This window comes from Corvus cornix, chromosome 17 (genome assembly GCF_000738735.6).
Source record: "Corvus cornix cornix isolate S_Up_H32 chromosome 17, ASM73873v5, whole genome shotgun sequence".
Taxonomy (NCBI): domain Eukaryota; kingdom Metazoa; phylum Chordata; class Aves; order Passeriformes; family Corvidae; genus Corvus; species Corvus cornix.
Genome location: NC_046346.1, coordinates 3,154,927 through 3,167,645, shown reverse-complemented (window position 1 = coordinate 3,167,645; position 12,719 = coordinate 3,154,927). Strand labels below are relative to the sequence as shown.

General features: G+C 48.3%; 1 protein-coding gene across 4 annotated transcripts in view; it reads left to right on the top strand.

Annotated features, from left to right (window-relative positions):
* COL5A1 (collagen type V alpha 1 chain) overlaps positions 1-12,719 on the top strand; it is a 133,612-nt gene that overhangs the window by 28,433 nt on the left and 92,460 nt on the right. For 3 of the 4 annotated variants that reach the window (XM_039561503.1, XM_039561502.1, XM_039561501.1), the window contains exons 2-4: positions 1,798-1,965; positions 7,160-7,373; positions 7,954-8,116. In XM_039561503.1, the coding sequence (XP_039417437.1) occupies positions 1,798-1,965; positions 7,160-7,373; positions 7,954-8,116 (545 nt within the window). Of the gene's footprint in view, positions 1-1,797; positions 1,966-7,159; positions 7,374-7,953; positions 8,117-12,719 lie in introns of those variants that run through there. The other variant, XM_039561504.1, reaches the window with a different exon arrangement.

The window sequence follows — 12,719 nt, the reverse complement described above, 5'->3', positions numbered from 1 at the left end:
CTTGGCTTTGCCATGTGTTTGTAATCTCTCATGGAGGGCCCAGTTTCTCAGGATTGTGGAAACTTTTCAAAGCTGCCTAACAATGGACATCAATTTTCCGTGCAAACGTTGGGCTGAGCTTATTGGTAACCAAAACTTGTGGTATTGGAAAAGGTCTGTCTGTGCTCTTTCTTCCCACTGCTGCTTGTGCTCAGTGCTCGTGGACACGGTGCAGCCCTTCCCCATGGATGCAGCCAGGTGGGATGGGGAAGAGAATCAGAAAAAGGGAGGAAAAAAAAGTAATTGTGGGTTGAGATAAAGGTGGTTTAATAGGTAAAGCAGGGCAAATAAAGCAAGGAATTCTTCTCCCTCCCCCTGGGCATGGAAAGCAGGGCTTTAGCACAGATAATGATTTTTTTGGGAAGACAAACACCGTCAGTTCAAGTGTCCCCCTCTTTTTCCCGCTCTCCACCATGGCATGGAATATCCCTTGGGTCAATGTCCCCTCCCAGCTCCTTGTGCACCCCCAGCCTGATGAAAGAGGAACAGAAAATCCTTCGGCTCTGTGCAAGCCCTGCCCAGCAGTGATGAAAACATCCCCGTGTTATCAGCCCTGTGTTCAGCCCAAATCCCAAATGCAGCCCCGTATCAGCTGCTAGGATGAGATTTAACCCTACCCCAGCCAAAACCAGTGCAGCCCAGTTTGCTTTGGGCCCTGCTGGACTGGTTCGTGTTTCTGACACCATTTGGCTCCAGCTACCGAGTCAAAATTCAAAATAATTTCATTTAAGGGTTTAAAGTCAGGTCTGGCTGTTCTGCTTCTGGAGCCTCCACCTCTCCTGAGGTGAGCAAGAGCAGATTAGGAAGTTAATGAGATGCAGATTCTGAAGCTAACGAGATGCTTCACTTGCATGACTTAATTGATGTCCCAGAGACCTGAACATCTGGAGGTGAAGCTGCTCTGCCTGTGCTGGTGTGGGATGTCAGGCAAGGTCTCCTCATTAATTAACACGTCAGGATCGGAGCTTAATGGGATGTGAGTGAGGAAAGGAGCCTTTTGCTGCACACCATGAATCAAAACTCAGGTTTTTTCCCTTTTCTGTAAAGCACCTGTGGGGTTTTGGCCATCCAGCTGCACACTTGGGTGCACTGGTGGCTGTGCAGGAATCCTGGTGTCATGGGATACCTGAGGAATACCTGGTGGCAACTGCCTGGGCTTGAGCTGCCTGAGGAGGACTTGTGCAGCATCTTTGCCTCCTCGCCTTGCTTCGTATCCCAGAACGTTCCTTGTGGCTTTTCCTGTCATCCCAGCCACTGTGGGTTCGTGTATGATTGTTTTGCCTGATCTCTGTCCCTCGAGGGAGCCTTGCTCAGGTGTTTGCTTCCAAATAACTTTTTGCTTCTACCACCTTAAGCCAAAAGAACGGGAAGGTTTGTATTGGTGTGGTGGGAAGTGCTTGGTTTAAAGCCTTTCCCTCAGATCAGGAATTTCCTGCCTGGTGCTTAATCTTCAGGATGTACTTGAGTGATGGAGGCTGGGTGAAGACATCCAGGACAATCCAGCTCCTGGGACAAACAGGGCAGTGCGTTCTGCCCCCTGCCCTGGTGCAGACAGCTGCTCTGCTGCTCCTCTCTGCCCTGAATTGGTGCCTTTGACCACGGCCCAGCTCTGCAGCTGGCATTAACCTTGTATTGAAAGCAGATTTCAGCTGGCTTTAAGACTGTGGTGATTGATTTGTGTGTTGCAAGGCTGATTTGGAGCCGAGCAGTGCCACTCCTGTTGTCTCCTAATTCTTCTTTCTCCTTTTCTGTTTGCAGCTGAACCCGCAGACCTCTTGAAGGTGTTAGATTTTCATAATTTACCTGACGGTATCACAAAAACCACAGGGTTTTGCACAAGCAGAAGATCTTCAAAAGAAGCAGACGTTGCTTACAGAGTAACAAAAGATGCTCAGCTCAGTGCCCCGACAAAGCAGCTGTATCCTGGTGAGTCCAGCTTTTTCTTTATCCCATGGAAGTGTCTGATCCTTTTCTCTGTGTAATTCCTTCATTTCCCCAGCATGTTTGCAGTGGCTGTGCTGTTTCAGGGGGCTGCAGATCTCCAGCCACCAAATAATATCCTTTTATCACTGTGTCTGCACGAGGTGGTGGCTGTCACTGCACAAGATGTGGCCAGTGCCACATCTGCTCCCTCCCAGACTGGAAAGTTCCTCCTCCTCATTCTCACAGGGTGACACCCAGCTGGGGACAGAGCCCTGGAGGAGGCAGAGGAGCACAGGCTGTGTTTTGTTCAGTGCCTGGGGAGTGCCAAGCACAGTGGGGTCTGGTTCTGGGGCTGTGGTGTCTCTCCTAACACAAATAATCACCACATAAAAATAACAGGCTGTCCCACAGGAACAGATGTCCCGAGGAAAGTTGTTTGAAGGGATGGGAGGCTCGTTAGAGGAAGGCACAAAGCCCTTGAGGAGCACTGACCATTTTATTGCTGCCTGAGTTGAATTTTTCAGGCCATGGCATAATCACTACAGAGTCAAATGTGTTCGTGAGAGGAAGCTGTGGACCCAAACTCCTCCCTGCCTGAGAGATGCAGTCACCACCCAAATCCTTCCTTCCCAAGCCTTCCAGGTGTCCCTGTTTCACCTGGGGGAATGCTGGGATGCTGGAATCAGGCATGGCAGGACTTGGTTCGGTGAGAAAAGTGCCTTTGCTGAGGCAGGTTTGGCAGGAGGCAGAAAGGAGCTGCTTGTGCCTCCTGTGGGAGGCAGGAGGGGATTTAAGCAAGGCAGGCACACACGTCCTCCCTCAGTGCTTGGGAGGGGATGAATGGATTGGCTAAATCCGAGCTAATGGGCTGTGCCACCAGCAGTGCTTCTTAATTAACCAGGGCATCCATCAGCCCCAGCCTGGCAGAAGCACAAATCAAGACTTTGAGGCTGGGCTGGGGATGTGCTTCCAACCCTCCCCTCCTGCAGTTCCCTCGTTGTTGAGGTTATTTTCAGCCTTCATTATTATCCTGCTGTGACAATAATTACATTTAATCCATGGTGAGCAGGAGCACAGGCTGTGTCTCACCTAAAAACTCAGCCTGACCTGGAGATAGAGGAGTGCAACGTGTGTCAGGCTGGACATCATTGCAAGGCCAACCCTTAGCAAAGGAGCTGCTCAGTCTGGCCTAAAGCTGGGTTTAAGTGTCTGCAGAAGGGCAAACCAGATCCTGAATTTGGCTTTATTGCTGCCCAGGGCAGGAAAGTTCTATCTGATCACAGATAATTTCACAACTGCACAGGTTGTGCCTTCATGTCATGTTCCTGAAATGAGTTAGAATTTTGGGCCTGGTGTCTACAAGCTCAAAAGTGTTCAAAGGAAATGGTTCCAGTTTGGAATATCCAACTGGAGTGGATCTGAGAGCTTGCCAGCAGTTTCTGTAGCTACTGTGGAGTCTTGCCTGGTCATTTTATGTAACAGAAACCAGCAAGAAGTGAAGATGTAAAAACAAGGCTGGAATATTCTGGCTGATTATTTAACAAGGGGATTGGATCACAGCAGCTCTGACCTAGGGAACTCAAGCATGGAGAACTGAACCCTGGTCCCAGCAGGGAACTGGATCCTGAGAGAACTGAATCCTGGTCCCAGCAGGGAACTCAGCATTGTAGAAGATTTTCTTGGTTGTCTCCTACCTTGTTACTTTTATATCCTCACCCTCACCGAGTTCTTGGCTTGCATCTTCCTCGGGTGAGAAGATCTGGATGGATTTATGGAGCAACTTTTCCATCATTTCATCACCTGGGCAAGCACGGGGTGTTTGAAGCAGCTCAGTCCCCCTGGAAACTTGCAGAGTCATTGAGGCTTCTCTGCTGCTTGCTCAGGAAGTAGGGAAGAGCCAAGCGAAGGACTCCCAGTGTTTTCCAGCAGATCCGCGGATGTTTCCTCATCTCCTTCACAAGATGTGACTTCAGCTCCTGCCCCCAAATGAGAGAGGGGATAAAGATAACAAAGTAATTGCAGGGCAGCTTCCCGGGGGAATGTGGTTTTAAGGCTTTTGTGTCACCAGGAGGGTGGGTCGGAGCAGAACTTTCCCTCTCTGCTCTGGAGCACCCTTGGCAAACGAGCTCTGCACAGAATATTTTGTGCTAATTAGAAGTTGCTGCTTTTCTAAGATGTAATTTCATGGGCTTTGCATTCTGCTGCCACAGCCATCAAAGCAAGATGTATGTGTGTGTGTGTATATATATATATATAAAACTTGTTTTTTCAAGCTCAAAAGAGTGAGAAAAATCTGCTGAGATGCTTTTTGCCCCGGCTCCCTAAAGAAGTCCTGCTTCCCAGCAAAATCTGTGCTCTTCCAGGAGAAGCAAGAAAGGCCAGGGTTTCAGTGGCAGCCAGCAAAATGTCATTTGTGTGCTCCCATCAAATTTGCAATTGTCATTTGCCTTCTCAGAAATCTCTGTTAGAGCTCAAGCAGTCACCCCTGAGGAAAACAGGCCATTGCACAGTTGAGAGTCTCCTCAGATGAAGGAAAAGGCCAGAAATTGGTGACACCATTGGAAAACAGCTTTCCTTTGAAGGGGAAAACTTTAAAGGCTCTGGAAATGCCACCTTCTCGCTTTGTGTTTGTGCCAGGAATGGGATCAACTCCCTGCTTTTCCTGATTTTTGCTATCCAGCAGCTCAAGCTTTCCTGCCCTTCCCAGATCAGGAGCAGGACTGTGTTTTAGGCTGTGTTTGGGTATGCCTGGATTAGGAGGAAGGTCACAACTTGCCCTGTTCAGAGCCCACGAGGTTGTACAAGAGCCTTTAACCGTGCTGCTCGAGAAAGAAGAGGCTCAGCCTCACTCCGGCTCATCCATTGGAGCATCCCACGGATTCAACCGTGCCCACCCTGGAGCTCCTTCAGCTTCAGCAGGACTGGGGGCTCCCCCCCATGCTGCTGCCTTGCAGGAGGTCCCTTGGAGCAATTTTGAAAGGCTTTGGCCACAGGGTGGGAGGGGGATGCCGAGCCAGAGCCCGCGCTGGTGCAGCGCTGGATGCGCAGCATCTCACAGCGTGAGCTTGTTTGAGGAGTGAATCAAAGAGGAGGACTCCATCCCAAAGCCTTTGTTGGAGGGATGTCTCCATTGTTTTGGAGGGATTTGGGTCAATTTCTCCGTGCTTGGTGTATTTATGATGATGTATTTATCAGTATTGGGGTGGGTGGGGATGTGCTTTCATCCATCTTGCAGCAGCCTGGGTCATTTCTGGCTCTGACAGTGCAGGCATTGTTATTTTGCCAGGACAGCAGAGCAGTAACAGAGTAATGTCAGCTATAATTCATCCATTATGATTATTTGGGTTGAGAAACTCGCATCACCATGGAGACATTTTGATAATAATGAAAAAAAAATTAAAAGCAGCTTTTTAATGAGTTGGCAGCTTGTCCGAGTTGAAAGGTACTGTATTGTGGGTTCCTAATGAAATTTTGGACATGAACTATTTTACATAAAAGGCCCAAATCTGTAGGCTGTAATTGGAGCCAGGAAGGCATATGGTCCTCTCTCAGTGCTCCAGGAGGGTTTGTGCACAGGGGAGGGGGATAAAGCTCAGGGCATCCAGTGGGAGGCACCAGAATCGGGTGCTGCTTTTGCCAAATATCCGGGGCTGTGTCCTGGCGATAAATCAGGCTATAATGGCATTTAATTCCTGACTGGGAGGCCTCTCTGCAGAGTGCTGCTTTCTGCTGCTTCCCAGATGTTATTTACCCAAGGTGAGGGGGGTTAACTTGCTGGAAAGGTATCCTCAGTTATCTCCCTTTGCTCTGTAGCAGTTCTGGTTTTGGTGCAGCTCCTGCCTCATCCCCTTCCTTGCTGAAGGCAGATAAATACATTTAAAACATTTCCTTCCTAAAAATTTAAGCACCTCCCAGGCAGAAGAGGAGGAGGATGAGCTCAGGACCTCTGTGTTTGAACTCCAGCTTTGCTGTGGTGCCAAGAACTCCCCACTGCCACGTTCCTCATCCCCTCCCTGAGTCAAATCCCCCTGGGATGCCATCTAGGAAAAATCTAAAGTAGTGAAGAAAATCTATTTGAAGCTTCTGGGCACTGAGCTTGATGCTTTTTGTGGTTTATTTGGCTGCACATCTGCAGTTTAAACGGGATCCCTGTGTCCCCTGGGTGCCACCAGTGCCACACGTGTCACAAACCCCACGGTGGGGCTGCCCCACTTTGCTCTGCCCTGCTGTGCCTGAAGATTTCTCCAGGGGTACAAAGCAATCCTTGTTTTGGAAAGCCTGGACCTCCAAGGGGAGATTCCCTGCAAGGCCCATGCTCTGAAATGCAGCATCTGAGGGGGTTGTGTGTATAATTTGATCAAGAAATCTTCTTTAGGAGTGCTCCTGGTGGTTTTTAAGCTGCCCTGTTTAGGGTGTGCATCCAGGATTTTCAGTCTGGGCACATTTTTTTCGGTCTGAGTGGCAGAGAAAGCCAAACAGAGGAGTTTGGGTTTCTGCAAGAGGGTGATGCCCAGATTGACTCGAAACTGTAGATGTGTTTGTCTGGCCTTGCAGATTGACCATGTACTGACAGGATTTCATGGCTTTAATCCTGAAAACCTTGCAGAAATAAAGACAGAAATCACCTGTGATCAGACCCAGTTCTTTCCTGAGAGGAGAAAAAGGCAGGAAATGAGATGCTGTTTAATAAGTAAACAAATTAGCATTTTCTACTGATTGCCAGATTTATTTCCTTTCTCAGATTTTTTTGTGTGTGTCCACAGCAACCCTGAAAGCCAAAACCACAAATTCCTCTGTTCTCATCTGGAGTGGACAAATCCTGATGCAATTCCCTACTCCCTTAAACAAAACCCTTCAAGGTTGTGTTGATGCTTGATTTCCTCTGTCCCTTTGGCATCTTAAGTCCATTTGGAGCCCCCCCCAATGATGTACATAACAGAAAGTTTTTGCCTTGTCTCCTAAAAAGCTTTAGGGGAGCTTCTTGAGGAAGGGTTGGGTGCAAATAATACAAATTTAAGCCAACTTTTGTAGAATTTCTGTTTCCTCAGCACAGGGGTTTCACTCCAGAGTATTTGGGGAAAAGCCAGATCTTCACCTGGCCCTGTATAAATTTTTAGGGCTGCTGATGTTGCAGACTGTTCGTGTAGGGATTGATTTTTGAGGAAGCCTCACTAACCTCTTTGCTTTTCCACTCCAGCTTCCCCCTTCCCAGAGGACTTCTCCATTCTAACCACTGTAAAAGCGAAGAAAGGAGGTCAGTCCTTCTTGATCTCAATTTACAATGAGCAAGGGATCCAGCAAATTGGTGTGGAGTTGGGTAGATCTCCTGTATTCCTGTATGAAGACCATACAGGAAAGCCAGGCCCAGAAGACTATCCTCTCTTTAGAGGCATTAACCTAGCAGATGGCAAGTAAGTGACATTTTGTGCACCAAGGAAAAAACAGTTCGTTGTTTGTATGGATGCCAGCATGTTGAACGTTGTGTAAAAGAGGAGTCATGCCTGTAGAAATGTGTTTGCACACCCCTGGCTGCTGACAGGTGCCCCAGTCTGTCATTTTGGCCTTCAGTGGATTCATTTGACATGTGTAAGAATTGTAAATGAGCAATCAGTGCCGCTGTCTGGTACTTGTGGGGATAGGAACATTGATTTTGCTGCGAAGGGCCTTAAAAATAAATCAGTTGGTCGTGCAAAACCCACGCTGAGGCTTGTGCAGGGCTTAAAAAGAGGGTGGAAAAGGGAGTCATCTGTGTGGTGTTTATCCCTGCTTCTTGCTGAAGCCAGAACTGGCCCTCTCCTGCCTGACTTGGAGGGATGAAAGCTGTCACTCAGCATTTCTCTTGCCAGAGAACCCTTTAGGCTCACCTCAAAGAGGATTTCCGCGAAGGTTTGCAGAACGTCAGTCCCTGAAAGTTCATTTTTGTACAATCATTGCCTTGTTCTGCAAAGCCCAGGGCTCTGCCTGACCCTTCTGCGGGCTGTGTTCTCACAGGTGGCACCGAGTGGCTCTGAGTGTGCAGAAGAAAAACGTCACCTTGGTTCTGGACTGTAAAAAGAAAATCACCAAGTTCCTGGACCGGAGCGAGCATCCCATCATCGATGTCAACGGCATCATCGTGTTCGGCACCAGGATATTGGATGAGGAGGTCTTTGAGGTGAGCCATGGCAAAGAGCAGCTCTGGAGGTGTTCCACGGGGATGATGAGAGACTTCCAGCTCATTTTTGACATTTTTGTTGGGTTTTTGCATAGCAGAACGCTGTTGTTTGTAATTCTGAAGTTTTTATTTTGACTTTTCGCAGTAAGGATGAAAACTGGGGGCCGGGTGACCTTGTTGGAGAGAGCTCCTCTGGTTCTCTGGTTTCAAGGCCTTGCTGGGATTCTAGCCCCTCTCTGCACTGGGATTTTGTAGCTCTTGGCACATTTAGCCTGGGAAGGGCTCACGAGGTTTTCATTCATTGCCGTGCTGGGATTCAGAGCTGCAGGGGCAGCGAATGAAGGCTGAGGGAAGCAGCTCCCCCCCAAGTCCCAGTTCACTCTTGGGCTGTAGGAATTTGCTCTTTTTCCACACATTGGCCATGGATTCCTGGTTCTTTTGCTCCATGACACGAGGGGACTCTCCTTGACAGCTTGGGTGGCAGCCCTGTCACTTCCCACACTCTGCTTCCAAAGGCAAAGCAAAATCCTGAGGGGTGGGATGTTCCCATGAGCTCCTGTGATGGAAGCAGAGAGGCAGAGCATTATTTATAGACAAGGTACAGATGGGAGAAGCTTTTTCCCACTGTTCAGCAGCTTGTTTAATGTATGCATTTCCCTGGCAAAATCAACTTCTGTGCTCTGCTGCACTTGTGAGACTTTCCTGGGGATGACAATCCCGTTCCTGATCTTTCTCGTGAGCTGGAATTGCTTCCTAAAATCACCACCGAGTGCAACGGGGTGTAAACCAAGCCCTATCGATCTCCAGCTCCTTATTTTTATGGAATTTAAGTGAAGGAAGAGCTGGGTCTCCAGGGCCTCCCCAGCCCAGCAGAGGGATGGGGAATATCTCCTATCCATGGCTAATTAGAGCCATAGCAAAGCCAGATCTTGTCTGCATTTTGCTGCCACTCAGAGGGAAAGTTCCAGTCTGTTTAATATTACCAACATCTGGGAGCTGGCCTGCTGTAAACAGAGCAGGAATGCATGGGCTGAATATTTCTGCCAAAGTCCCAGTTACAGAGGGAGGGCTGGATCTCAAAATTGTATTAAATTAAGAGACGTTCCCTGGGAAGTCGAACAATTAAAATGGAAAGTAAAAGCTGGGTTTAGTGGGTACTGGAGTGTCTTCTGCAAGTGTTGGACGTTCTGCCAAATATTTCAGCATTGGATGCTGTGTTTTGAGCTGTTACATGAAGGGGTGAGTTCTTCTCCAGCTCAGGTCCAGAAGATCCAGTTAAAGGAATTGGTATCACATCCAGGCTGGATGAAAAACGTGCACTTTGTAAAATAACAGGATTTCCATAGCTGCCCCTGAAATTTGGGGTATTCCCAGGTGGCCTTCAGGGCTCACCTGACTTTGGGACAGCTGATTCCTCTGCCAGGAAGGGAATTGAATCCAGGTGTTGATGGGTGGAAGTGCTCTCCCTGCTCCTCTTTTAGCCTTTTCCATGGCCACGGCTCCCTTGCTGAAAAGGCCTTAAACTCTGAGGGGCTGTGAGACCTCCTCAGTTTTGGGAGGGAAAGGATTCTCTTGCTTGTTCTGGCTCTAAGCTGCAGCTACAAGATCTTGCTGGCACTTATGAGAACTGGATAATTAGAAAATACTCTTTTTTCTTTGTCTTGCATGTACTGATACTATACAACATGGATAGAAACCCCCTCTAGTTCTGATCTTTATCCTTTATTTTTTTTGGTCACCCTCCTCACACAGTCCTCAAGACTCCAGCAGCTTTCACTGGGGTAGACTAGGTTTTCTGAAGGCAGTGGACTAGAACCTAATTTCCTTCATATCTCAGCAACTTCATTTCCTTTGCCTCCCCCCTTCTCCTTTCTGTGAGGCTAAGCAGAAACTGTGCAGGCAAAGCCTCAGAACAATGGGGAAAGGGTGTAAGCTGTGAAATTTATGAATTCCTGGAAAGCTGAGCTTTTCTGGAGCACATGCAGGAGATGAAGGTGCTGCTGTCCCCCAGGAGCTGCTCTGCAAAGCCCAGCTAACGAGGTTTTCTGCATCCATGGGTTTGCCAGGCTCTGATGAGTTTGTCACTTTTGCTGGAAATTAAAATAACCCAGTGAGGTGGGAGTGGGATTGGAGACAGCTCTGGGATTGGCTGTGTCTCAGCACAAGAGCTGTAAAGCAGTGCGAATTCACATCCTCCTTGTCAGGACTGAAACCAAACCAACCCCAAATACTTTTTGTTTTGCAAGTTGTAATTATTGAAGGGCTGGCCCTGGCTGGGGTTGTGAGGGGAGCAGCTCGAGAGCCCGGATGGGAACTTCCTCACTCATGTTCTGCTGGGGAAAAAAAAAAAAATTTAAAAAATTTAAAAAGCCTGGCAGGAAAGGTTAGAGGAGTTTCAAAATATTTCTCTAGCAAAACATTCTTCCAGTGGAAAAATGACTTCCTCTCATTAAAATTCAATTAGCTGGGAGGCTGTGTGGGTCTCTGTACGAGCACTGGGGAGGGTTGAAAAGGGGCCGAGCCCCGAGGCCAGGTTGTACAAGTTGAGTTTTGTGCTGGGTTTGTTGTTCAAAACAGGAGTTTTCGAACGGCAGGACGGGCTCTTGCAGGGTTGGGAAGTTGGGAAGTTTCAAGCTGTGCCTGGGTGAGACTGCAAAGGGATTTTTTTTTGCAGGGAGAGAGGGAAGGACAAAAATCCAGCCCGTGGTGGAGGATAAACACCTTCCCTGCTGCAGGCAGAGCTGTTCTGTGGTGCAGCAGCACTGGGGGAAGTCAAGACACGTCAATGTGCCTCAGTTTTAGAGGGAAAAGGTGCTCCTTTTAATGTGCTTTTCTTTAAACATGAATTAAAAACAAGTCCTGGTGGTTGAGTGTAGGAATGGAGAGAGGGGGAAGCTTGGGAAAGCTTTTTCTTTCACAGAAAAAAAAAAGCATCTTCAGCCTGAAACCCAGGGATACTTCCCAAAACACCCCAGTGATGCCCATTTTCTGCCCATGGGCTCTCACAGGAGCCACCTCTCAGTGCTGGATCCCAGCAGGGAGCAGGGCAATCCCATAACCCACAGCTGGAGGATCTTTGTGTGGGGAAAGCGCTGCCCAAAGTCTGTGGTAGGGAAATGTTTCCTTCTGTGGGCTGGATGGGGTGAACTTAACCCCATTTGTGGGGGAGGTTGGAGGCATCTCAGGTAAGAAGTTGGCTAAGAAATTTGGTTTGTGCAGTGAGGAGGGGCCCAGCCCTGGTTTTCTGCTCTGTGTTACTCCAGTGGTGGCCTGATGAGCAAAAGGAGCTTTGTTCAGACCTTGCTGTTGCCTTTTCCTCCTGGATTTCCCATTTTGCCTTCCGATTTGCCAGTCAGGGACTATCGTGTGCTGATAAAAGTCTTGTACAGCCCCTGGCTCCAGGGCTGGAGTTGGCATCATTAAATTGTGGTGTGGACATGAGTAAAAAATTGAGTAGGTTATGGCTAAACTGCTGAGGACAGCCTAGGAACAAGTGGCTGCTTTTGCTGCCGATTATTTTTGGTTCATCTGCGTAAAATTTTGCAGCGTTGTCCCACGAGTTAAGTGGGGTTTTGACCCTCTTGGTTCGCAGCAGTGCCTGGAGTGGCTGAAATGACTTTTCTCATGTGTGGAAAAGCTCAGAGCATGAATATATTGCTTTTTAAGGTCACTTCTGGCTCCTTTAGAGACAAGAGGAGGTTATTTTATGCAGCTGAGTGCCATAACTGTGTCTCAGTGGTGCAGTTGGTGCTGTAAAACCCAAAGAAGTGGATTCCTCTGATCTCAGCCACCTGTGGCCAGGAGGGGCTGACAAAAATTGTGCCAAAGCCCGTCCTGGGACGGGACACAGCGCCCTGGAGGATGCTGAAAGATGCTGCTTTTGATTCCCTCTCCTCCTTTGTGTTGTTTTGACTTTTTTTTGAAGACCACGAGTGAAATCAAGACATCAGAAATGGAGGGAAAACAATTTGGGATGAGCCAGAGAGGCCGGGCAGGGTGCCAGAGGTGCTCTTAGGGCTGCTGAGAGTTGCAAGGCACCACAGGACAAAGCAGGACAGACACATCAATGCTCCAGCCCAGACATTGGGGCCCTTCAGGTGCTCTTGGGGTTGAAATGCCTCCTCTCTTTTCATCTTGGGCCTTGTTTACACTTAAAAACCTCAATTATCCCTGCGCTTGATAATCCCAGATTTCATTTCACTCTCGTCAGGCCTTTCTCCTTCCCTTCCCATGCTCTTGGCTGTGCTGTTTTCATCTCTGGAAAGGGCTTTTAAAGTTTTGTAGGTTGTTCTACTCTGAGCTTGCAATGTTGGATCAAAAGCTTTTGCTTTAGTGGGAGGGGTAGAAATGAAGGCACCTTTTTATACATGTGGGTGCATTTTTAGGGTGGTTTTTGCTGTTTTTGAGGATGGAGAAGTTTCAGAGCCTTCTCTTGCAAGCAGATCTGTTGTTAACACATCAAACAGCTCCAGGAGGAGATTGACTCTCTCTCTACTCCCAGGATTGGTGTGCTGGGGTGCAGTGAACTTGGAGAATTTAAGTTGGACTTTTCTCAGCTCCCAGGGACAACCCATGGGAGCCTCAGGTCTAAATCCATGTCTAA